This window comes from Chiloscyllium punctatum, chromosome 8 (assembly GCF_047496795.1).
Source record: "Chiloscyllium punctatum isolate Juve2018m chromosome 8, sChiPun1.3, whole genome shotgun sequence".
Lineage (NCBI taxonomy): Eukaryota > Metazoa > Chordata > Chondrichthyes > Orectolobiformes > Hemiscylliidae > Chiloscyllium > Chiloscyllium punctatum.
The window spans coordinates 117,472,715-117,499,504 of NC_092746.1; the positions used below are offsets into that span (position 1 = coordinate 117,472,715).

Here is a 26,790-nt window from a genome sequence, read left to right on the forward strand (position 1 = left end):
TGATTAACCAATCAACATAAAGAATAAAGTCAGAAGTCACACAACACCAAATTATAGTCCAACAGGTTTATTTGAAATCGCAGGCTGCTCTTTCATCAGATAAAGTAACTCTACTGATGAAGGAGCAAAACTCCAAAAGCTTGTGATTTCAAATACATTTGTTGGATGATAACCTGGTGTTGTGTACCTTTGTCCACCCAAGTCCAACACCAGCACCTCCACCTCATGAAGAATAAAGTTACCCAGAATTATTGCTCTATTCTTTTTACGTGCTCCAATTCAATTATTTGTTGATTTTATAGCCTTTCCCACAGAGTGGCTACTGTTTGGAGGTCTGTACCCTACACCTACCAATATCTTACTTCACCTTCTACTCTTCCCTTTTTTTTGCTGTGCTCCAGTTTTATTCTCTCAAGCGGCCAATAAATATTCAATGCAACGCACAAGTCAATAAGATCAATCTTCGTTGTCAGTGATTTACTTTGGTGCTTTACCTATGTGCTCATGGTCTTCAGCATGCAACATTGGGCCTAATGTCACACTTCACTGGGTAGCATTCCTACAGTTGTTGCAAAAGTTAAAGCTTTTACAAAAGTATGCCAATGTTTTCCAATTTGTTTTAGACCCAGGCAAACAGAAAATGTGACCAGGTTTCTGTAATTAACAAGAATTACTACTTTGTACAAATAAATAGTTTCTAGCCACAGTTAAACAACCATATAACTTGACATAGATTTCTACTAGTTAAAACTCTATCCCCTCGAAAAAATGATTTGGAGGTGCCTGCGTTGGACTGGGGTGTACAAAGTTAAAGATCACACAACACTAGTTGATAATCCAATAGATTTATTTGGAAGCACTAGCTTTCAAAGCCCTGCTCCTTCATCAGGTGGTTGTCACCATCTGATGAAGAAGCAGCGCTCCGAAAGCTAGTGCATCCAAATAAACCTGTTGGACTATAACCTGGTGTCGTGTGATCTTTCCCTTTATAAAACTCCTCCTAAATACACATACAAACTGACAAGAAATTGATCTTATGGGCAAAGGAAAAAACTAGGAAAACAGTTCAATGACCTTTGGCCATACAGTTCACTCTTGCCTGCTGGGACTTGCTGTTCTTCAATCCCTCTTCTCCAGGTACTTTCTATTTCCTTGTCAAAGGCACAGAATGACTTGCTCACAAATTAGAAAGTCTCTGATTTATTGATTAAAAGCAACAGGCTTTCTGCAGAGACCTGCTACCACCTCTACCGGAGATATGAAGGCTTCTGGCAATATCATTCACACTCACAAGCTGTTCCTTAGCCAGAAGCCAATCAGATAGCTGTTGGCAGGCAGGTGGCCTTTGTCGTCCATAGCTAGTCACAATTCCACAAACCAATCAGCTACTTTTTGCCAGTTGAATCTCATTTTGACCCCCTGTTCCAGCCTTTCTGCAACCAATCTCCCAACCGACTGAACAAAGCAGTCATGTAACCACCATTTTCAATGAGTTTAAATTACTTTTATTAAACTCAGTATAGTGATATTTCCACTCTCCTTGATTTAAAGAGTCCTTTTCCTATTTCAGTCCACAATCAAACTCCAGAAAAATAAAAATAAATGGTCTTTACACCAATATCACTTTGAGACATTAAGCAGAAAAATTAAATGTACTGGCTGGTCACAGGTTCTCACTGCAGCCTGGTTGGACTGAGGTATCACTGGAGCTCCATTTAATTTATGCTCTAACAAGTCTCAATCAAAGTCAGTTATGGCTACGATTTTAGGCTGCGTGTCACTGCTATCATTTGTACTGATATTCTTGTTTGGTTTGATTTGATTTATTGTTGTCACATGTACCTCAGCACAGTGAAAAATTTTGTTTTGCATGCAGTATAGACAGATCATAATATACAAGGACATAGAGATCATAGAGTGCTTAGACAGAGCAAAGCATGCAAATTTATGGCTACATGGGAAGCGCACAAAACAAGATCAACGTTAGATTTGAAATTGGAGAGGTGCATTCAGCAGTCTAATAACAGCTTGGAAGAAGCTGTTCTTAAACCTGTTGGTACATATGTTTAAGCTTTTGTATCTTCTGCTTGATGGAAGAGGTTGAAGAGAGTATAAGTGGGATGGGAAGGGTCCTTTATGATGTTAGCTGCCTTTCTGCAGCACCAAGTGTAGATGGAGTCAACGGATGGGCAGTTGATTTGCGTGATGGTCTGGGCTATTCTCATAACTTTCAGTAGTTGCTTAGGATCCTGGGCAGAGCAGTTGCCGGACCAAGCTGGTTATGCACCCTGTTAGATTGCTTTCTATGGTGCATCTGTAAAAGTTGGTGGGGGTTCTTATTGCCATGTGGAATTTCCTTAGCCTCCTGAAGAAGAAGAGTTGTGCTTTCTTGATTGTTGCATTTACGTGGGTGTTCCAAACAGATTGTTGGTTATTGTCCCTCCTAGAAACTTGATGTTCTTGATCCTCTCCACCTCAGATCCATTGATGTAGATAGGACTGTGTCCTCCTCTTTTCTTCCTGAAGTTGATGATCAGCTCTTTAGTTTTGCTGACAGTGAGGGAGAGATTGTTATTTCTGCACCACGCCACCAAGCATTCTACCTCCTTCCTGTATTCTGCCTCATCATCGTTTGTTTTCTGGCCTACAACGGTGGTGTCATCAGCAAATTTGTAGATGGGGTTTGGACAAACTTTGGCCACACACTCATGAGTGTACAGTAGGGGGCTGAGTACACATCCTTGCAGGGCACCAATGTTGAGGATTGTCATGGAGGAGGTGCTATTGTGTATCTTCCCTGATTGTGGGCCGTGGGTCAGGAAGTTGAGAATTCAGTTGCAGACGGCAGAGGAGAGACCTAGATCACGGAGTTTGGAGTTTAGTTTGGAAACGATTGGTCAAATATTGCAGCAGCCATCTGAATCATGGCTTTATAAACATGCTTCTGGGTACTCCCATCATCAATCACATTTGCTCAAAAGGTCAAAACTGGGGTGGTTTCCCAACAATCATGCAGCATATAATTCCATTCACAATTCTTCAAGGAATGAAGTCATCTACAGGACAATATCTAACTTTAGGCTAAGTGGCAAGTAATAACCACACCATATCTGGTTTAGACAATAACCATATCCCAATAGGAGAGAACTTAACCACCTGCCCTTGATGTTCAGGCTTGTGCCAACAAATGGCAAGTAACATTCACGCCACACAAATGCCAGACAATGACCATCACTAATAAGAGTCTAATGATCGCCCCTTGCCTTTCAACGGTATTACCATCACTGAATCCCCCACTATCAACATCCTTGGGGTTGCCATTGACCAGAAACATAACTGGACTCACTACATAAACAGAGTGGCTACAAGAGCAGGTCAGAGACGAGGGATACTGCGGCGAATAATTCACCTCCTGACACCCCAAAGTCTATCCACCATTTACAAGGCACAAGTCAGGAGTGTGATGGAATACTCCCCACTTGCCTGGATAGGTGCAGCTCCAGCAACACTCAAGAAGCTTGACACTATCCAGGACAAAGCAACCCGCTTGATTGGCACCACATCTACAAACATTGAACCCCTCCACCACCGGTGCTCAGTAGCGGCAGTGTGTACTATCTACAAGAAGCTCTGCAGAAATTCACCAAAGATCCTTTGACAGCACCTTCCAAACCCACAATCATTTCCATTTAGAAAGACTATGGCAGCAGGTACTTGGGAACACCACCGCCTGCAGGTTCCCCTCCAAGCTACTCACTACCCTGACTTGGAAATATACCGCTATTCCTTCAGTCATTGGGTTAAAATTCTGGTATTCCCTCCCTACTGACATTGTGGGCCAACCCACTGGAAGTGGACTGCAGTGATTCAAGAGGCTGATGATGGAGCAGTGCTCTGAAAGCTGGTGCTTCCAATTTAACCTGTTGGACTATAACCTGGTGTTGTATGATTTTTAACTTTGTACACCCCAGTCCAACACCAGCATCTCCAAATCATAAAAGACTAGTTTCTCCACCATTGGCAAACCAAAACTGTATCACGTCTCTTCTGCAGGATCTATTACAGCAGGTCACCTAAGATTCTCTGGCAGAGGTTTTCAAACCTATGATATCTACCACCTAGCAGAACAAAGGTAGCTAACAGAATTAACCGCCTTCAGATCTATCTTCTCCACTATGCCAGATACCATTCCGCCTTCAACGTATTTTGCTATTCCTTTATCATTATCAGGTCAAAATCCTGAAATTCTTCATTCAATGGAATTGAGAGACGATATTCACTACCTAAACGATAGCCAATTGCAAAGAACACCCTTTTTCACCTCCTTAAGGGGAACAAAACAAAAGCATTAAAATGCTGGCCTTGCCAGCAATACCTGTACTCTGAGAATGAATAGATAAAATAAAGTGGTCTGTCTGAGAGCAGAACTTTAGGCAGCAAGAGGAACAAGGGAACAGTATTGTGTAGAAGCTGCTGGCTGTCTGCAGAGAGAGAAATATACCAAATGGAGCAGCAGGAAAGAGAGGGTTCCTGAGATTTCCTGTGCAGTGCCAGAAGCATTAGTACAGAAGATCCAAATGAGAGAGAAGCAATCTTTCCCAGGGGCCAATAAAGTCAATTGCCTCAGATTGTCTTCTAGGAGCTGGCACCAGTGTTGCAAGAAGTTCAATGGTGTCACATTGGTGGTCAAGGTCAGTGGATGCATCTTTAGAGGACATCTGCTACACACCACAACATTAATCTCTTACCATGCTTATTCGTCATACACCCACCAGCAACAGGATTAACATTCTGCACTCGCACATGTACCAGCCTGAAATCCACCTTTTGTTGCTCCAATACACCTCCAGTATCTGATTAAAGCAGGCACATCACCCAAAACACAATGCATTACAATCACTAAAATTCTCTTGCAGGACAAGTAACAGGAGTGGGCAAGGCAGAATCTAAAAGGGGGCCTGCATAATCTGAGCTCTTTGGAAGAGACAGTGCTCCAGATTATGGGGATAGCTGTGACAGAGCTGACTGCATCTATCATCACCAAGAGCGTTCAGGCTGAAAGAATTTTCTTGCCTTATGTTCCTTTTCTACCTCATCCTGCTCTCTCACATGAAGTGAATGCTGCAGAAGATGTGGCCATAACCCTCTTGCTTTCCACTGCTACCTTCCCCTTTGACATTTTATGCTTTCAAATACCAATATATTCTGATGTAAGGTCAGTGAGCGGAAGCGCTAATTCTCTTTTTCCCTCCAAGGATGCTGCTATCCATATGATATTATCTTATTTCTAATTTTATTAACCAAGAGCTGCCTTGTAAAATGACTGCTTGGCCAGCGACCTCAGTCTCATCAGGAAGAGTGAGACATGCTGCAAACCTCTGAGGAGGAAGAAGAGCAAACGACTGCAGGCAAAGAGGGTAGCACAGAATTTGGATCTGCATGTGGTGAGTCACTGGGAATTACAGGAATGCAGAGGTAAGGGGCACTTCATGTGCCTGCTCCATGGAGGATGAGATATCAGACTAGATGGCTACAGGGGACTTAAACTGGGGCTTAAGTGGGGGAACATACAAACAATAGAGAGGGACATACACATTACAATGTTCGGCACATTGCAAGGCCTGACAGCCAGCATACTGTCACTGCCAAGGAGTACTGAGCAGTCAGACTCCAACCTGGCAGAGTGCTGTCCACAAAGTTTGGAGCATATCCTGTTCAGTCTGGAAGTGGTGGCCAACTCCCATTTGCACACTCAATTGTTATACAGTCTGAGTGCAATGTAGGTAGAATTCCACCACATTCCGGCGCTGCAGTAGATGCTTTGTCTGAGATCAATCTACTTGTTACCACACAGTTTTGTATTCTGCATGCTCAGACTGCTGCTATTTTAGTTGTGGATCCCTCTGTTCAAACAAGCTTGCAGGTTCTTACAGCAGCAATCTGCCCAACAGATGAGAAGGATTACTGAGGTATTGCATGTGGGGATTGACAGTAGCAAAATGGAACATGAATGAGCTGTCCCCTCTCATGATAACAATATTAATGCTCCAGTTACTGACATCCTGTGCTGCCTGTCAGTGAGCTGACCCAGACTGCTGCCATGAATGCTAAGGCAATCTGAGTTCAGGCACTCAAGACCCTGAGCTTCTCAAGGTGAAGCTATCTGCAGTGTTCTGCAGAGAATGTCAGCAGGTTTCCATCAGCAGCCTTCCAACAGCCATGCTGCAGTCACTGGTATAGCACCATGTAGGCCTGACACAGGGATTCACTGTCCAGGCACAAAGGGCATGTCTAAGAGGGAACAGTTCATTATTATTGGATGTGTAGTTAAAGAAAAAAAATTATTGGTGATTTCAATTTCAACTATTAGTAAGGTTAATAAGGTTAGATTACTTGGGGTCCGGGGGGGGGGAAGCTAGCCAATTGGATACAAAATTAGCCTGAAGGTTAAGAAACAGAGGGTGGTGGTAAAGGGTTGCTTTTCTGACTGGAGGCCTGTGATCAGCACTGTGTGGAACGTGCTGAGTCCACTGCTTTTCATCATTTATATATATGATTTGGATGTGAATACAGGAGGCTTGGTTTGTAAGTTTGCAGATGACAACAAAATAGGTGGTGTAGTAGACTGTGAAGAAGATTGTCTTAGAGTACAACGGGTCATTGATCAGATGGGCCAATAGGCTGAGGAGTGGCAGATAGAGTTTAATTTAGATAAATGTTGCACTTTGGTAAGGCAAACCAGGGCAGGACTTATGCAGATAATGGTAAGGCCCTTGGTAATGTTGCTAAATAAAGAGACCTTGAGGTTCAGTACATAGTTCCTTGAAATGGAGTCGCAGGTAGACAGGATGGTGAAGAAGGCATTTAGCACACTAGCCTTCATTGGTCAGAACACTGAGTATAGGAGTAGGGATGCCATGTTGTGGCTGTTCAATTATTTAATTAGGTTTATAGTCACATATACTCATATGAGTTACATGAAAAGTTTACAAGTCACCACTTACGGCACCACCTTTGGTACAAAGGTACCTAGGTACAGAATCTTAGCTACAAAGCAGAAAAATAAGGAAAACAAAGTTAAGTTAAACATTACAGTCCTTCTTACTAAAATGTGGAAAAACAAAGAAACACAGTTAACAGTTCAACACCACAGTCCATAAACCATGCTGGACTCACACTCCTCACAAGGGCTTAACATGTCTATAATGATATTTGGACTTTAGGTATTAAGTAATCAAGAGAGATTACACAAATAAGGCCTGTTTTCTTTTGAATTTCAAAGGTTAAGGGGTGATCTGATCAAAGTCATCAAGATATCAACAGAAAAATGCAAGGTAAATAAAGATAAACTATTTTTACTGCTTGGATTTTCTAGAACTAGGGCGCATAGGGAGAATTAGGGCCAGACCGTTCAGGAGAGATGTGAGGAAGCACTTCTATACACAAAGGATGGTAGAGGATTGGAACTCTCTTCCACAAAAGGCAGTGGATACTAAACCAGTTGTAATCTTAAATGAGATAGATACATTTTTGTTAAGCACAGGAATTAAGTGATATGGGCCAAAGGCAGGTATACAGGCCACAGATCAGCCACTGAATGGTGGAATAGGCTCGAGGGGCTATATGGCCTACTCCTGTTCCTACTTATCTTGCTATCCTTCCAAGCTTTGCATTATTTTGCTTCAAGGGTTCTGAAGCACCTATCAGGGTCAAGGAGCTCCATTTCATGGCTGATGCACGCTTCTGGCATTTTCTGTTTGGTGTTAATAAAGTTTACCGTATTGGTTACTGCTAAATTGCAATTATCTCTTAGTAGTTCCATGGTAAATGGTATTCATTGAAAGTTGGCTGGTTACTGATCAAGGGCAATTATGTGGTCATTTTTTTTAAGAAACATAATCAGCTTTGATATTATGCCAGCAAATGTCATCCAAAAGGTTCTTGTCACTTCAAATTAAGTCAGACTTGTACTCCTGCAGCTGTAGCCCTGTCACTGCTCATACACGTCACGCAGCCCCGTCTTTCATGTAAATGCCCCAGGCTCAAACTGCACACTCTGGCAGAGATCGTGCCCTCAAACAAACTCAAATTATGCCTCCTCTTTAAGTTATCTATTAACCCTTCACCACAGGAGTCCAGCAACAAGCTGTAAGTGTGAGGAACAACTGCTCTTAAACTGAAGGGCCACTGGATCATTGCAATTCTGTCAGCAGTAAACTCCTCCACAGTCAACAAAAAATGCATTTTAACAGAAGCAAGCTAATAAAATTGCTTCCTGTTACTTTGAAAGAGCGAGCTATCACTTAGAATACTTCGTCTTGCTTTAAAGCCCTAAAATTGATTAATTATAGAGAAATGGCCAAGATGCTACGTAACTAACAGATATCATCTCACAAATTACATTGCGCTTGTTTTTAATCAATGTCATCTGCCTGCACAAACTAAGTGTAATTGGGAAGTCACTAAATTACGTTCAATAACATGGTGACAAAGGTAAACTATTCTCCTTCACATGGTTGAATGCAACCATTCTTAACAGCCTCTTTCCAGTCACCCAGCCAAGTGGGATGTCAATCATCTGGTTTCATTCTCTTCCATGTGATCATACTCAGGGTGTGGACGTGCTGGTGTTGGACTGAGGTGGACATAGTCGGAAAGCACACAACACCAGGTTACAGTCGAAGAGTGTGGCCCTGGAAAAGCACAGCCAGTCAGGCAGCATCCGAGGAGCAGGAGAGTTGATGTTTTGAGCATAAGCTCTTCATCAGAATTCCTGATGGGCTGTGCTTTTCCAGCACCACACTCTTCAACTCTGAACGCCAACGTGTGATGTCCTCACTTTTTCCTAGTTGACACCAGGTTATAGTCCAACAGATTGATTTGAAATCACAAGCTTTCAGAGCTCTGCTCTTTTGTCAAGTGAAATGACTTCTGATGTTGATCATACTGAGAGTATTGCTGCAATGGCCTCTCTGCTCCTACACAGTTACCTCTGGTGTGTCTCACAGCTCTACTCTTGGTCACTTCCTATTTGTCATCCAAGAAGCATCAGTTTTCAAACATGTACATGTTTTAATGTGCACAAGGTTAATAGGCGGGTATAGTGAGTATTTAAGAAGGCTGGTGAAATGCTGCCCTGCATTAGGAGAGGAATTGAACATAAAAGTAAGGATATTATGTTTCAACAATACAGGGCATTGGTGAAACAACATCTTGAATACTGTGCTTTGGTCTCCTTATTTAGGGAAGGATGTCAGCATATTGAGGGCAATTCAGAGGACATTTACTACATTGATACCTGGAATGAGAAGGTTGTGTTACGAGGATTCATTGGACAGACTGGGCTTGTTTTCACTGGAGAATCTAAAAGAGCAAGGGGTAACATGAATGAAGTTTGCAAGATCTCGAATAATCTTGACAAGTTGAACATGAAAAGGACATTTCTTCATGTGAGTGATTCCAGAACCAAGGGCACTGTTTAAAAATTAGGGTCTGCCCTTTACGACCAGAGATAAGGAGAATTGTTTTCTCTTAGAGACCTATGCAACTTTAAAACTCTCTGGCTCAGAAAGCAGGATCAATGAATATTTTTTAGACAGTGGTGGATAAAGACCTTTAAAGGAAGGACATACCAGACCTGAAACAATAACTGTTTCATTCCCCCTAAGTACTGCCAGACCCTGCTGAGATTTTTCAGCATTGTTTGTATTTTGGAGAGATTCCTTTTAGGCAAAGGAATCAAGGTTATTGGAGGTAGATGCGAATGTGGAATTCACATCGTAACCAAGATGAGCCACAATTTTATTGAATGATGGAGTAGGGTTAAGAGGCTGAATCTACTTTAGCACCTGGATGCTATGTTTGTGTACTGACAATACCCAGCTGTACTGCAAAACCACCTCTCCTAACTCCAATGTCAATGAATTATCAGATTGCTTGTTCAACATCCAGTACTGGATATGCAGAAATCTCCTCCAACAGAATACGGAGAAGATCATAAGAAGCAGGAGTGGGTATAGGCAGCTAAGCCCAATGAGTCATGCCTTCATGCAGGTTGTGGCCCTAACTCCACTTTCCTGGTCAGCCTATCATAATCCTTGGCTCCCATATAGACCAAAAATAGACCCAACTCAACCTCAAATATATTTAATGGCAGCAAGCATCCATTGCTTGCTGGGAAGGGAACTCAACCACAGGAATTAAATGCCTCATTTGCCCCATTTTAAATGACACAACTCTTGTTTTCATATGGTACTTCCTACTTCTAGTTTCCCCAATAAGGTAAGCATCTTAGGAGTGACACAGTGGCTCAGTGGTTAGTACTGCTACCTCACAGCACCAGGTTCGATTTCAGCTTCAGGCGACTGTCTGTGTGGAGATTGCACATTCTCCCCTGTGTCTGCGTGGGTTTCCCTTGGGTGCTCCAGTTTCCTCCCACAATCCAAAGATGTGCAGGTCAGGTGAATTGGCCATACTAAGTTGCCCATAGTGTTAGGTACATTTGCCAGAGGGAAATGGGTGAGGGTAGGTTACTCTTTGGAGGGTTGGTGTGGACTTATTGGGCCAAATGGGCTATTGGCACACTGTAGGGAATCTAATCTAATCTTCTCAGCATCAGGTTGTACAGTCCTTCCTCAGAATTTTATCTGATCACCTGGGTTTGAAGAGTCTAGAATGCTTTTTGTCCTGTAATTTTATTTCTCAAACTTCCAGCATGTATTTCCACATGTCATCTCTGCAAACCGTACCAACAGTATGCTCGTAAGGTTACCCTGGGGACAAGGAGCTCAGGTCAGAATTTATTTAAATGTATGGGGAATCTTAAGAAATGAATGGGGGTTGTCAGTCACTGGCCAGAGAGCTGCCTCTTCCAGGAAGTCTCACCAATGTTATACACCAATATGGCAGTTGATAGGTCACTAGTGAGGTATCCACAAGATCAGGAAGGAAGTCCCACCATCAAGAACCATGAGCCAATTGAGGCCAGCAGCTCTATTGAACATTGAGGTGTTGGTGGATGCTGCTGGAATGACACTCATTGTAAACCCAATGAATTAAGTGATGGCAGGAAATGCTAAGGACTGGGGAGGAAAGGTGAGTAGTTGTCTGGCAGCAAGGGTAAGGGTCACTTTCAAGGGGACCCCTTACCCATTGCCATATATCTCAGTCAGGCACTAGGTGCCTTTGAAAAAGAGAGACAACTAACAACTCATACAGGTTTGCCTGTCCTGTTCTTTGCAAGATTTCTGAGGGAGTCATAACAACATATTTAATTGAAGTTGAATTTGCTCCCCCATATCAGATGGTCACTCAGGTTATCTCCACCTTTGTCACTTGCCTGATTCTACCCTTGCCTCAGTTCACTTGCTACAGAAACCTCCATGTATACTTTATCTGTTGACTTGACAATTCAAATTCCCTGAATGTAGGAATTCCACATTCTGTCCTGTATAAACTTAAGGTCATCCAAAACTCAGCTGCATTTCTTCTCTTTCACACCAACACCCTGTTACGTCACTGCTTGCCTGCCTATGCTGGCTGATAAAGGGCTTATGCCCGAAACGTCGACTCTCCTGCTCCTCGGATGCTGCCTGACCTGATGTGCTTTTCCAGCACCATACTTTTCAACTCTGACTCTCCAACATCTGCAGTCCTCACTTTCTCCTAGCCTACACTTGCTCCTAATTAAGTAAAGTCCTGCTGTTAAAATTCCCACCCTTCTTTACAAATTCTTTCACGGCCTCCTGAGTTTTCTGAGTTTAACTGCTCTACCACTGGTGACTATGCCATCTACTGCCTGGCTCCCTAAACTCTGGAATTTCATCCCTTTTTTCTCAAACTCTCTTTCCTTCTTTGAGATACTCCTTAAACCCAGCTACTTGAATAAATGTTTGGCTCTTGGATTTCCTATCATGTTATGTGGCTTAGTGTCAAATTTTATTTTTCAATGCTCCTGAAACACCTTAGGGATTTTATTGAATTAAAGATGCTACATAAATAGGAGCTGTTATTGTTTTGTTGATACAGAAAGGAAAAAGCTGCAGGAAATGACAATATCAAATAATATTGGAGATGCATAGATCACAAGATTGTAAGAAATAGGAACAGGAGTAGTCCATGTCAAAGCAGAATAAAAGTTAATGATCAATGAACGCAAAATACTGCAGGTTGTGGAAATCTGAAACCAACATCGAGATTGTTGGAGAAGCTCAGCAGTTCTGGCAACATCTGTGCAGAGAGAAACAGAGTTAACATTTTAAGTCTGGTATGACTTCTTTAGAACTGGACAAGTTAATGATCAACCATGGTTCAGTAATTCTAAGCAAGAAGGCTATACATTTAAACCGTACTCTAGAGATGTAAGCATGTAATCTAGGTTGGCATTCCACTGCAGTACTGAAAACATGTTGCATTGGTGAAACTTCCATCATTCACTTTCAGGTGGTTTTGATATAGGGTGGAAGGGTGTTATATATTTTCTATGTTGCCACAGTAACTACAGCCATAACACTTTGTTGGTTGTAACGCACTTTGGGGCAATGTGACATTCTGAAAGGCATTGCATAAATCCACATCACTTTTTAAAAAAGAAATAGAACTCACACCAAAATGAATGATAAACAGGGGATCCTTAACAGAACATAACAAAAGGAAATGGCTCCAAATGCACAATCGTAATGGCCCAAATGATCAAATAAGCTGCATAAAAGCAAAAAAGGAAATGGATAGATAATTTTTAACAATGTACTTTCCATAAAGAAATTACTAAATATCAAAAGAATCAAAAAGGTATGAGAATAGATGTAGGGAGAAGATAACAAAAACAGAAGATTGAAAACTTAAACTTTAAAAAAATGAAAGATGAAGTTAAGGATTCATAGATTTACAGCACAGAAAAAAAGCCCTTTGGCCCATCAAGTCTGGGTCAAAAGCAGCCACCTAACTATACCAATCCCACTTCCTGCACTTGACCCACATCCTTGCATATCTTGGCATCTCAAGTGCACTTCTAATATTTCTTCAATGTTGTAAGGGTTTCTACTTCTACCTCCAACTGAAATCTGGATCAAAAGTTTCTCCTCACATCGTCTTGACTTAAATGTATGTCCCTGGCCATTCATCCCTCCAAATACTTCTTCCTGTCTACCTTATTGATGCCTCTCATAATTTTATACAACTCAGACATGTAACCCTCTCAGTCTCCTCTGCTCCAAGGAAAACAACCTAAAACTCTCCAACCAAGGCAGCATCCAGGGAAATCTCCTTGCACTCACTCCACTGCTATCACATCCCTCATGTATGTGGATTCCAGAACTGTACACAAAACACTAGCTGTGGCCTAACTAACTTTTTTGGCAGTTCCAGCATAACCTTCTCTGTTCTTAAGCTCGAATAATAAAGACCAATAAAGGCAAGTATCCCACAAGCCTTCTTAAGCACTTTATATACCTAACAGATAAATAGATAAGGCACTGGTATACATGCACACCAAGGTCCCTCTGGCAGCTCATTCCCACACACACCACCCTCTGTGTGAAAAAGTTGCTCCCTAGGTCTCTTTTATATCTTTCCCCTTTCATCCAAAATCTATGTCCTCTAGTTCTGCACTCCCCCACCCAACATTGATTTTACTGCTCCTCGGATGCTGCCTGAACTGCTGTGCTTTTCCAGCACCACTCTAATCTACACACCAGGGAAAAGACTTTGTCTATTTATTCTATTCATGCCCCGCATAATTTTATAAACCTGTATAAGATCAATCCCTCAGCTTCACATTCCAGGGAAAACAACCCCAGCCTATTCAACCTCTCCCTATAGCTCAAAGTCTCTCCAACCCTGTCAACATCCTTTTTATCCAGACTGAATTTCATTTGGATTGATCAGCCGATCTGACCAGCCCGTTTAATATTGTCCTAATCTAAGGTCATCCACCTCAATATTTACCACCCCACCGTTCTTGTGTCATCAACAAACTTACTGGTCAGCCCTCATACATTCAAGTCTAATATGAAGTAGTCATATTGGACTCAAAATGTTAATTTTATTTCTCACTCTACAGATGCTGCCAGAAGTGTTGAGTTTCTCCAGCATTTTCTGTTTATTTCAAATCGTCAGCATTTGTTCTGCTATAACATGTGTTTTGTTGACGTGAATTCGCTGTAACACAATTGATGAATGGGCAGTCTGGTTTTTATAAAGTGCAATTGTGGCTATTTTACACCTGGCCAAATTTGTCTGAAATTAATACAATACTTTTGCTCTTTACAACTGCAAATCTATTTTCCCACTGTACTATTGAATGCTTTCTGCAAAGGATGATATCCTGGTTTGTCTAAGCCCAGACTTTTCAAGGATGTAATGTCACAGTATATTAATTCACTAACTGGTCAGGTGGCCACTGAAAATACTGATATATAGCATTTTAACTTATCATTGATGGAACGACCTCTTATCAGAAATTAGTTGGAATTATTCAAATCTATCAACTCAACAGGTGAGAATGAAGCACATTCCCTATGCTAATATATGGAAATTAATTTGCCCAAAGCAGTCTTGATGCTTTGACTGCATTTACCACATGGTAATAAGTCAGTATAAAAATGACCAATGATTGAGATATCTCTCCCAAGGGATTAATTTCACCTGGTAAAACACATTGATTAATGTGCTTGTGTAAAATGTGTTTGCGTGTTATTTTAGCAAAGTCGTTAAGCCAATTAAAATAAACAGGGCATCTTAAACATTGCATTAAAGGAACAAAGGAATTTTATGCAAATGATTTAACTGTTGCACTGGCAGAGGAAATTAAACCCCAGAGTGTTTAGTTACAGAAGTCGAGCTTCTAATTAATTAATTTGCATGTGTTAATTAGGCATAATTGCCATACTTCACGAAAATGTTGTCTACTGTGCAACAACTATACCCTTAAAGCTTCAGAAAGAAAGGAGTGGTTGATGCAAATGCAGATAGATCAGGTTAGATACACATTATTTGGAGCTCTATGCATGCAAGACTGGGGTTCAAAAATCTATCTTTTGCCCTGTTCTCAATCTGTTGCAATGTGCAGGAATGGAATCTGCTAACAGAAATGAAAACACAGTTTCAGGTATTTCAAGTATCAGTACCAAACAAAGACCAAAGAGACAGAGACAGACTTTGAAAACAGACTGCATGAAGATCTCCTCAGAGGCACAAGTGTAGGAATTAACAGTAACCGAGCATAAGGGAATAGAATAAAAATAAAATAGAAAGGGTTCTGAAGAAGAGGTACAGGACCTAAACATTAACAATCTCAATCTGCAGCATTGTGTGCTGTTCAAGTCACTCAATTAGGAAAGGCAGGCAAGCAAGCATTGGAGAGGGTATGATGAAGGGCAATTAAATCAATAACTGTGGCTTTGTTTGAGTCTTTAGGAGAGGTTGCAGAAGCTGGGAATGTTTATGGTAGAAAAAGGAAGGATCAAAGCAAAGGGTCTTGCAGAAACATTAAAGACCCTAAAGTGAAGGATGGAAAAACATTAGGATGTTTAACCTAGTCACAGAAACTGCAAGAGGGCATAGCCTCAAATTTAGAAAAGAGTGGGTAAAGACATTTTAGATTTAAGTACAATAAGCAGAGATAACCTACTACATGAAATGGACAGCTAAGGGAGGCAGTGAAGGCTTACTGTCAACAAGTTCAAGTACTTGGGGAAAAAAAACGTGACTGAGGGATCTGAGAGATGTCATTACAAATGTACAAGGTGCTTGTAGTGATTGGAACTAGGTGGATCTCTTGACTACGAGATCCTTGGTTGGATTTGTTAGCCTGGGTCCATCAGGCAGCCCTGGCTGACAGATATAAACAGGGGATTCAGGGAATCTCCTAACTTCAGGGACTGACTCCACACTGGCTGGTTACAGCTGGTGTACTGTGCACATGTAAATAAAGAGTGACTTAGTGACAGGATACTGGCCTCTATAGAGTTATTTCAATGTTATTTCAACTCATTGGATACAATGATAGAGGTGATGAGAAGGGAAATAAAGGGGCAAGTTTGCCCTTGAGACAAAAGCACTCTCTTTTTATAAACTCAGTATTTAAGTCCTGGCTGAGACTAGAACCCATAATTATTTAATTAAAATCTATTTCCTCCTTAAATTTACTTAGTGTCACAGCATCCACCACACTCTAGGATAGTGAATTCCACAGATTTCCAACCTTTGAGACAAGTCATTTTTCTTCAAGTTTTAAATCTGCTACCCCTTATCCTAAAATGATGACCTCCTGATCTAGAAAGCCCCAGAAGAAAAACCATCTTAGAACACAGAACTTGGAACAGTACAGCGAAGTACAGGCCCTTCGGCCCACAATGTTGTGCCAAGCATTTATCTTAATCTAAGATCAACCTAACCTATACACCCCTTGATTTACTGCTGTCCATGTGCTTGTCCAGCAGTCACTTAAATGTCCCTAATGCCTCTGACTCTACTGCTACCACTGGCAGTGCATTCCACACATCCACCACCCTCTGCGTAAAGAACTTACCTCTGATATCTCCCCTATACCTTCCTCCAATCACCTTAAAATTATGACCTCACATGACAGCAATTTCTTCCCGGGGGAAAAGTCTCTGGCTATGTACTTTATCTATGCCTCTCATTACCTTGTATACCTCTATCAAGTCACATCAAGTCACCTCTCTTCCTTCCTCTCTCTCGTGTGAAAAGTCCTGGTTCACTCAACCTCTCTTCATAGGACATGCCCTCCAGTTCAGGCAGCATCCTGGTAAATCTCCTTTGCACCTTCTCTAAAGCATCTCCATCCTTTCTGTAATGAGGCAATCAGAACCGGACACAATGTTCCAAGTGTAGTCTAACTAGGGTTTTATAGAGCTGCAGCAAAACCTCGTGGTTCTTAAACTCAATCTCCTTCTTAATGAACACCTTACACCTTCTTAACCACCCCTTGAACTTGGGTGGCAACTTTGAGGGATCTATGTACATGGACCCCAAGATCCCACTGTTCCTCCACACTGCCAAGAATCCTGTCTTTAACTCTATATTCAGCATTCAAATTCGACCTTCCAAAATGAATCATTTCACAGTTATCCAGGTGGAACTCCATCTGCCACTTCTCAGCTCAGCTCTGTCTTGTTGTAGCCTGCAACAACCCTTGACACTATCTGCAACACCACCAACCTTTGTGTCATCGGCAAACTTGTTAACCCATCTTTCCACTTCTTCATATAAGTCATTTATAAAAAAACTACAAAGAGCAGAGGCCCAAGAACAAAACCACTGATCACTAACCTCCAGGCGGAATACTTTCCATCCACTACCATTTGCTGTCGTCTTTTGGCTAGCCAATTCTGTATTCAGACAGCCAGATTTCCCTGTATCCCATACTTCCTAATTTTCTGAATGAGCCTACCATGGAGAACTTTATTAAATGCCTTACTGAAAGCCATGTACACCACATCCACAGCTCGACCTACGTCAATTTGTCTGGTCACAGCCTCATAGAACTCAATAAGGTTTGTGAGGCATGACCTGCCACTCACAAAGCCATGCTGACTATCTTTAATCAAACTATGTTTTCCAGATAGTCATAAATCCTATCTCTCAGAATCCTTTCCAGTACCTTGCTTACCACAGACGTAAGACTGACTGGTCTGTAATTCCCTAGTCCCTTTCTTGAACGAAGGGAACAGCATTCGCCTCCCTCCAATCAGCCGGTACTAGTCCCATCTTCTCTACGTCTATCTTCTCGATCTCTTTTAGCACCTTACATACCTCAATTAGATTTCTGCTCATTCAGCTAAACTTTTAATGAATTTAGTAAAGCCTTTGACAAGGTTGCATACCGTAATCTAATTAGTGAAGTGAAATCACACGGGATTCTGGGAGAACATGCCAATTGGATACAAAATTGACTTGACAGCAGGAGAGGATGGTAGTAGAGGGTAGTTCATACTGGAGGCCTGTAACCAATGATGTTCTGCAAGGATTGGTGCTGGTCCACTTTTGTTTGTCATTCATATAAACAATTTGGATTAGAATTTAGGAGACACAGTTAGTAAGTTTGACACCATGCAATGACACCAGAATTGGTGATATAGTGGAAGAAAGTTATCGAAGTTTACAAAGAGATCTTAACCAATTGGGTCAATGGACTGAGGAGTGGAAGGTGGAGTTTAATTTGGATAAATGCAAGGTATTGCATTTTGGTAAAACAAACAAGGGCAGAACTTATAGAATTTAATAGTTGGGCCCTGGGTAGTGTTGTAGGAGTTTTATTTGTTTATTTGTTTATAACCTAGGGGTTCAGGTACATAATTCTTTGAAATTTGTGTCACATGTAGACACTATTAAATTGGAAAGGGTTCAGAATAGATTTACCAGGATGTTTCTGGGAATGGAAGCCTTAAGTCATAAAGATAGGCTGGATAAACTGGGTCATTTTTCCACTGGAGAGTAGGAGGTTGTAGGGTGACTTTATTGAGATTTTTAAATCATGAGGGCCATAGATAAGGTAAATAGCAAGAGTCTTTTCCTTAGGTTCAGGGAATTCAAAAATAGGAGACATTTTTAAGGTGTGCGCAGAAAGATTTAAAAAGGACATGAGAGGCAACATTTTTACACAGAGAATGGTTTGTACGTGGAATGAATTGCCAGAGAAAATGGTAGATGCAGATACAGTTACAATATTTAAAATACATTTGGCAAGTACATAAATAAGATAGATTTAGAAGGATATGGGCCAAGTGAAAGCAAGTGGGACTAATTTGGTTTGAGAGCATGGTTGACATGGACCAGTTGGACCGAAGGGTCTATTTGCCTGCTGTATGATTGTAGCTGACTGGCAGGTGAGTTTTCTTTCTGGTTAGAGCAGTGTGTTAGTCGCCACTTAACAGATTACGCCAAATTAAGAAATAAAATAGAGTGGTGCCCACAATCTTCTTTTTAAAATGGAATGATTTCTCATCTTGTGAATTTCTATGTTCTTAGCTTTCCTTGCTCCTAATGTAAACAGCCCATCTCACATCTCTCCTGATAACTGTAGTTTCCCATCCCTGGTAACAATCCAGTGAATATATGCATTTTCTGTCCATGACTTTAATATCCTTTCTACAACGGGGTGCCTGAAAACCACAGAATATTAAACCTGAGGCAATTTCTGGTCAGCCTTGCAACCCACGTAAAAAATACATCTGAGAAGTCTGCAAATATTTGTTTATAACACTAATTTCACAAAGGGTATGTTTTTCAAAGTTAAATGTTAACTTAGCTATGAGGAGACATTTAGCCATGAGGAGAGACTGGATAAACTTGGTTTGTTTTCACTTGAACGTCTGTGGATGAGGGGTGACCTGATAGAATGGAATGTGCTGCCAGAGGAGATGGTGGAGGCAGATACAATACAAATATTTAAGAGGCATCTTGACAGGTCCATGAATAGGCAGGGAATAGAGGGATATGGACTGTGTAGAAGTAAAAGGCTTTTAGCTTAGAAAGGCATCATGTGTCAGTGTGGTGTTGGGCCAAAGGGTCTGTTCCTGTGCTGTACTGTTTTGTTTTTACAAAGTGCTTCAAGAAGGTGAGCGGACGGCGTGTAACAAGAAACTGTAGGTTGTACATGAGAAGACAGAAATAACTGAAACCCAGAAAGATGTTAGATGGTTGAGTATGATGGGGAGGTCTTGTCATGTTCATGGTCATGATAAAGAACTGACAAAATAAAAACCAAAAGAACGGTGAATGCTGTAAATCAGAAACAAACTCAGAAGCTGCTGGAAAAGCTCAGCGAAGTCTGGCAGTATCTGCAAAGAGAAATCAAAATTAATGTTTCCGGTCCGGTGACCCTTCCAAAGGGAAGTTAATGAAATGTTAACTTTGATTTCTCTGCACAAAAGCTGCGAGATCTGCTGAGCTTTTCCAGCAACTTCTGTTTTTGTTTATGAAGAATTGACAGTTTCCTAAGTACTCGCTGTTTGTTGTTTATCAGGAACTGACATATTTTGCAAAGCAGCTATAAATTTCATACACTTGTTACTCATTTCATTCAAAGAATTGTAGAAATATTATGACATATCCAGGCATACTGGGCTGAATTTTGCCAAATGCTGCCAAGTCCCATCACTGTGACTGAAAGTGGGAGGCAACCCAATTTCAGAGAATAAGGTAGCCAAGAAGGTGACCCATCTCTGGCAGTAGCCAATGCACAGGTTGTTATTTGATTCAATGCCTTTTTCAATGCTAACATCGTGGTGGCTATAGCTGAGGCTCCTGTAGTGAGGAGAGAGAGCCTCAATTGGTGGCTGTCCTCGAAAACTATTGAGATAAGCTGGGAGAAGTTGGACGTGACAGAAGGCATGGTCCTGCCGAACTGGCCATATCATTGCACAGAAGTAGCCAGTGCTATAATTGCCCATAAAGAAAAGCATGAACCCCCCCTCCCAAATGTCCACTATAAAGTTGGTAGGTTTCACAGAACTATTTACCACAATACACTGGACCCTCCCACCTGGAACAAAATGCCTATGGGAGGTATTAATTATTTATTTTTCATTCATGGCTTGTGGGTGTCAATGGATAGGTCATCATTTATTTCCCATCATTAATTTATCTTGAGAAGGTGTTGATAAGCTGCGAACATGAACTGCTGTAGTATAGAGTGGTATAGGTGCATTCACTGTGTTTCTTTTCCTGATTCTTTCAGGGGATGTGGTGACGCTAGCTCGGCTAGTCTTTAAACCTCATCCATAGCTGCCCTAGAGAATTGGTGGTGAGCTGCCTTTTTGTACTGTACTGTTTCAATCCATTTGATGTACACCCACAACATTGAGGAGTTCCAGGACTTTGATTCAGTAACACTGAAAAAACAGTGATTCATTCTGAAATCTGGATAGAGAATGACTTGGAGGGGAACTTGCAGGTGGTGGTGTATCTGTTGCCATGGTGGTAGTGGCCATGGGCCTGCTGTCTATGAAACCTTGGTGAATGTCTGCAGTGAATCTTGTAGATGGTGAACACTGCTGAGTGAAGTGAATGTTTGTGGATGTGATGCCCTGGATTTTGTCAAGCTTGAGCGTTTTTGGGGTTACAACCATCCAATTAAGTAGGGAGCATTCCACCACATTCCTGAAAAGTGCCTTGTAGATGGTTGGCAGGTTGTGGGGAATCAGGAGGTGATGGCTTAGTGGTTTTATTGTGAGACTGTGAATCTAAGGACTTAAATGATGCTTTGGGGTTTGAATCCTGCCATGGCAGACGGTGAAATTTGAATTCAATTAAAATCTGGAATTAAGAATTTAATTAAAATCTGGAATTAAGAATTTAATGTCGGAATGAATCTCATCTGGTTCACTAATGTCCTCGAGGGAAGGACCTTACTTGGTCTACATGTGACCCCAGACCCACAGCAACTGGGATGGGTGATAAATGCTGGCCTAGCAAGTGAGTCCTGCATCACATGAGCAAATAAAGAAAGGTGAGTTTTGCTTGCGATAGGGTTAGGATTAGGGTTAGGGATTCCTTGCTGCCGACCTTCTCTTGTAGCCACAGAATATATATTGTTAGTCCATTCAGTTTCTGGTCAATGATAACTCCCAGGATGTTGTTCGGGATAGAAAGATGGTAATGCTGTTGAATATCAAGGGAGGCAGTTAGCTTCTCTCTTGTTGGAAATGATAATTGTTTAGAACTTGTGTGGCGCTAATATTATTTGCCACTTGTCAGCCCAAACCTGGATGTTGTCCAGATGTTGTTGCAGTTGGATTTGGACTGCTTTAGTATCGTGCGAATGGTGGTGAATATTTTGCAATCATCAGCAAACATTCCCACATCTGACCTAAAGATGGAAGGAAGGTCAATGATGAAGCAGCTGAAGATAGTTGGGTCCAGGACACTACCCTGAGGAACCTCTGTGGAGACTTCCTGGAGCTGAAATGGCTGATTTGCAACAACCACAATCATCTTCCTGTGTGACAAGCATGACTCCAACCAGCATGGCTTTCCCCTGACTCTAATTTTACCAGAGAGGTTGCAAGATTTTGCTGACCTGGCCACTTAAGTGGCTTAGTTGACTCCTCTGTGGGTGTCCAAGTTACATCTTTCCTGCTGCTAGCAATATGGCATTGCATCAGTGAGAAACTGGCTCCCTCCTTTTCCCTTGCCATTTTGCCAACTCTTCACCCTCCCAGACTGTTTCTAAAATGCTGAGAAAAATCAGCCCTGTCTTTCACTAATTCAGACAAACTGGAGAGATTATTGACTGAAAAAGATGAAGAGAACAGCACAAACAGAAAATAAGAAATAATGGACCCCATGTGTACACTTGTCTTGTCAAAGAAAGGCTCGTGTGAACGACTCAGGAACAAGACTGAAGGTCAGTTCTATTGATTGGCCAATCTGCTCACAGTCTGAAAGAACAGAACACTGACAGGTTCATCATTGTACTTTAATCACTCTTTAAAGATTTTTACCTTCTAAGATCTGCATTTAAACTTAACTTGATTACCAAACTCTGCACTGTGCTATTCACAGTATCAGCTCAAAGCAGGAGCATATTTGATAGGCTAGCGCTGTGGATAGATCATTTCAGTTGAGGACAAAGCAATGGATAATTGCTGTTTCTGCCATCAGCTGAAATTTACAATGTAAATGTTCGGCTTCAGCTGTGAAGATTTAATGGGAGAGTGTCAGCCAAGGGTCCCACTCCTGAGTATTATCAATTGACCCGGCCACAAAGTGTCAAATAGAGACCGTTGAAAATAGAGGAACTTCCTGTAATGCCCTGAATAGTCTAACAGTACTGTTACAATCCTGAACCAGACTTGGAGGGGAACTTGCAGGTGATGGTATATCTGTTGCCCTGTCCTTTTAGGTGGTAGTGGCCATGGGCTTGCTATCCAAGAGACCTTGGTGAATTCCTGCAGTGAATCTTGTAGATGGTAAACATTGCTGAGTGAAGTGAATGTTTGTGAATGTGATGCCAATCAAGTGGGCTGCTTTGCCCTGGATTGACAAAGTGTAAGATAAGGGGACCCATTAGGAGAATTAAGCTATAAGATTCCACAGTACTGTCTCACAGACACAACTCCAACGTTTTATCAATAGCTAGCCTCACTGGGCCTGTATCACCATAACTAGATTTTTCAGAATCCTAATCTTGCTCAGCTGCATCTGCAAACATTGCTTCTGGGCTTTTCAAAGCCCACTCTTGGCTGTATTGAACTATCACTGGCATGTGGTTTCTACTGTCTGTGTAGAGTTTGCGTCTTCTCCCTGTGTCTGGGTGAATTTCCATCAGGTGCTCCAGTTTCCTCCTACTGTTCAAAGATGTGCAGGTCTGCTGTATGTGCAGGTCTGGTGTATTGGCCATGCTATGTTGCCCTGTAGTATCCAGGGATATACAGGTTAAGTGGATTAGCCATGGGAAATGCAGGTTTACGGGGATAGGGTGGTGGTGCTGGATCTGGGTGGGATGCTCTTTGGAGCGTCGGTGCAGACTTGATAGGCCGAATGATCTCTTTTTTCACCTTAGGGATTCTGTACTGCGTATCTACAGCTCTCAGGACTTCCCGAGCCCTCACTGAACAGAATTATTCACCTCCTGTAGGGCTTCCCTGCGTTCTCACTGCATAAGAACTTCATAGTTCAGCAGCACAATTAACAGCAGTACTCCCTATCTTGGAACCTCAGTCTGCTTTCCCAACTCCGTCTGCTTCTCCAACTCCAAGTCTTTTTCAATGGCCTGTCACCTTGAACTTCTTTCCAGTGACTCTCAAACTGTCCTGAGTGATCTGTTGAAAACCATGCAATAAGCCCTTTCCCTCTTGATGGGCACAAATGGATGTTACCTCTTGCAACTGAATGTGACTCGAAGATAATCCTCAAAAAATGTTGGAAATGGATTTCAGCACCGCTCCTCTTTTTTAAGTTCAGCGACCATTTGGGTGAGACAATAGAAGCACTGCACATGCACGTCAAAACATTCAATCAAGTTTAGAAAATACATTGTAGGAAATTATTATAATCAGCAAAATACATTTTTTGCTTATATGCATGTGTGTGTGTACACACACACACACACAAACACACACTTCTTTCTCGTTCTCACCTTATCTATTTCACAGGTGGGGTTGACTGCTAGCTTTGGAGCTGCTGCAATTTTCACAGTGTCTGCAAAGGACTGTCCTGATGCTGCATGCAGTCCTGACACAAATAAAAGAACATAGAAAGAGATGTTTTAAATCTTATATAAGATTTTTTTAACAAATCAAACATTAGAACTATGAAGTAAAAGCTGCAAATGCTGAAAAAGCAAATATATAATTAAGATTTGAAATAAAAAAGAAAATTCAGTAGTCCTGATGTAGGGTCTCTACTTCCAATATATTTTGTTCTATTTCTAACTCCAAGTCTTGAACATTCAGCCATCACCTTTGTCCTTGCTGATTTATGATAATCCAACACCTCAAATACCCCTCTTTCTTCTGCTGCGATCACCTTTGGTGCTTAAGCAGTAACATGTGACAGAGTTTGACATAGGATGGTAAGAAAGTTAACCTGTGGAAGATGTGTGACGCACTGATAGAAAGAGAAACTGAAATCAGTCAGACAAAAGAGCAGAAAGCAAACAGACAAAAAGAAAGTAGTGTACCATACAGAGAAATTTCTCCAGGTGGAATCTTGCATATGTAGAAGCTGCTGCCCACAGAGAATGGTTAAACTCTTGAAGGTTGTAACTGTGGCCTGACAAGAGGAAGGGACTATTAGTAACACCTTCAGATAGACTTTAGTGTTTCTGCTGATCCATGTGTAACTAATATCTCATGGCAACTCTAATTTGCCTGTTTATTTACATTGATTCTGATTTGCTTCTTGTCTGGTAATATCTTCATTTGTAGCTCGATTGGAATATTTAGTTATGTTGGTTTACTGATTGTTACAATCCTGGTCTCAATGTTCAATTCCCTTCCCAGTCATGCCCTCTTTATCTCTATAACCTCCTACAATCCATCAAGAGTTCTGCACATCTCAAATTCTGCTCTCTCTCCACCATTGGTGACTGTGCCTTCAGCTATCTAGGCCCTTCTTCTGAGAAAAACAAATGATGTGGGGGAAAATAAATCCTCTGACTAGTTTTGTACATTTTTTACACCTTAAACAACAAAGAAAAACTCAGCTCTTCTATATAAATGATTTAGAATCATTAGAAATAATTTAGAAATTAGTAGATGCTGCATCAGGGAATGAAAGAGCAGCACTCCAAAAGCTTTGTGATTTTAAATAAACCTGATTTTTTAATTCCATTTTTGGGATGTGGGAATTGCTGGCTGGCCAGCATTTATTGCTCATCCCCAGTTGCCCTTGAAGGTGGCGGTGAGGTGCCTCCTGAACTGCTGCAGTCCACCTGTTGTGGGATTTACGCACAATGCCATGAGGAAGGGAATTCCAGGATTTTGACCCAGGGACAGTGAAGAAATGGTGATATATTTCCAAGTCAGGATGGTGAGTTGGTTGGAGGGGAACTTGAAGGTCGTGGCGTTCCCATATATCTGCTGCCCTTGTCCTTTTAGATGGAACTTGTCATGGGTTTGGAAGGTGCTGTCTGAGGATCTTTGGTGAATTTCTGCAGTGCATCATGTAGATAGTACCAGTCAAGTGGGCTTCTTTGTCCTGGATGGTATCAAGCTTCTTGAGTGTTGTTGGGGCTGCACTCATCCCAGCTAGGGGGTAGTATTCCATCACACTCCTGACTTGTGTCTTGTAGATGGTAGACAGTCTTTGGGGTGTCAGGAGGTGAGTTACTTGCTGCAATATTCCAAGCTTCTGATCTGCTCTTATAACCACTGTATTTAGGTGGTGAGTCCAGTTGAGTTTCTTGTCAATGATAACTCCCAGGATGTTGATATTGGGAAATTCAGTGATGGTAACACTGGTGAATGCCAATGGGCGGTGGTTAGACTGTCTCTTATTGGTGAAGGTCATAGTCTGGCATTTGTGTGACGCGAATATTACTTGCCATTTGTCAGCCCAAGCCTGGATATGGTCCAGATCTTGTTGCATTTGAACACGGACTGCTTCAGTGTCTGAGGAGTCATGGATGGTGCTCAACATTGGGTAATCATCGGGGAACATCCCCACATCTGACCTTATGATGGAAGGAAGGCCATTGATGAAGCAGCTGAACATGGTTGGGCTGAGGACACTACCATGAGAAAATCCTGCAGAGATGTCCTGGAGCTGAGGTATCTGACCTTCAACAACCATGGCCATTTTCCTGTGTATCAGGTATGATTCCAACTATCAGAGAGTTTTTCCCCCAATACTGATTGATTCCAGTTTTGCTAGGGCTTCTTGATGCTACACTCGGTCAAATGCAGCCTTGATGTCTAGGGCTGTCTCTCTCACTTCACCTCTGGAATTCAGCTCTTTTGTTCATGTTGGATGAGAACCTGATGTGTGTGATTTTTGACTTTGTTCACCCCAGTTCAACACTGGCATCTCCACATCCTGGAATAAGGAGTCCCAGAACATACTTCTTTTTGTATACTAATTCCATAGTTCCCATTTAACATCAGCCTGATTGATCTCTGCTTCAAAATGAACACTGTACATGGTGCAGTCTAGGAAAGAGCTCTGTGCAAAAGCCCCATATCAGTTACCTCTCTAGGGCCCTGGCTTTAACCCAAGTGCATGTATCTTTCTCCAGGGAGTCTAAGAGCCCCCAGCTGCCTTCTCGTAGCTTGGTTTCCATGTTTGCTTGATGTAGAGGAGGGCACATGGTGAATAGCAAACATG

The 26,790-nt window shown here is 41.7% G+C and overlaps 1 protein-coding gene across 2 annotated transcripts in view; it reads right to left on the minus strand.

The window, feature by feature from the left end:
- Positions 1-26,790, minus strand: part of xylb (xylulokinase homolog (H. influenzae)) — a 305,547-nt gene that overhangs the window by 29,579 nt on the left and 249,178 nt on the right. For both annotated transcript variants that reach the window (XM_072576320.1, XM_072576321.1), the window contains one exon: positions 24,104-24,198. In XM_072576320.1, coding sequence (XP_072432421.1) covers positions 24,104-24,198 — 95 coding nt within the window. The remainder of the gene's footprint in view (positions 1-24,103; positions 24,199-26,790) is intronic.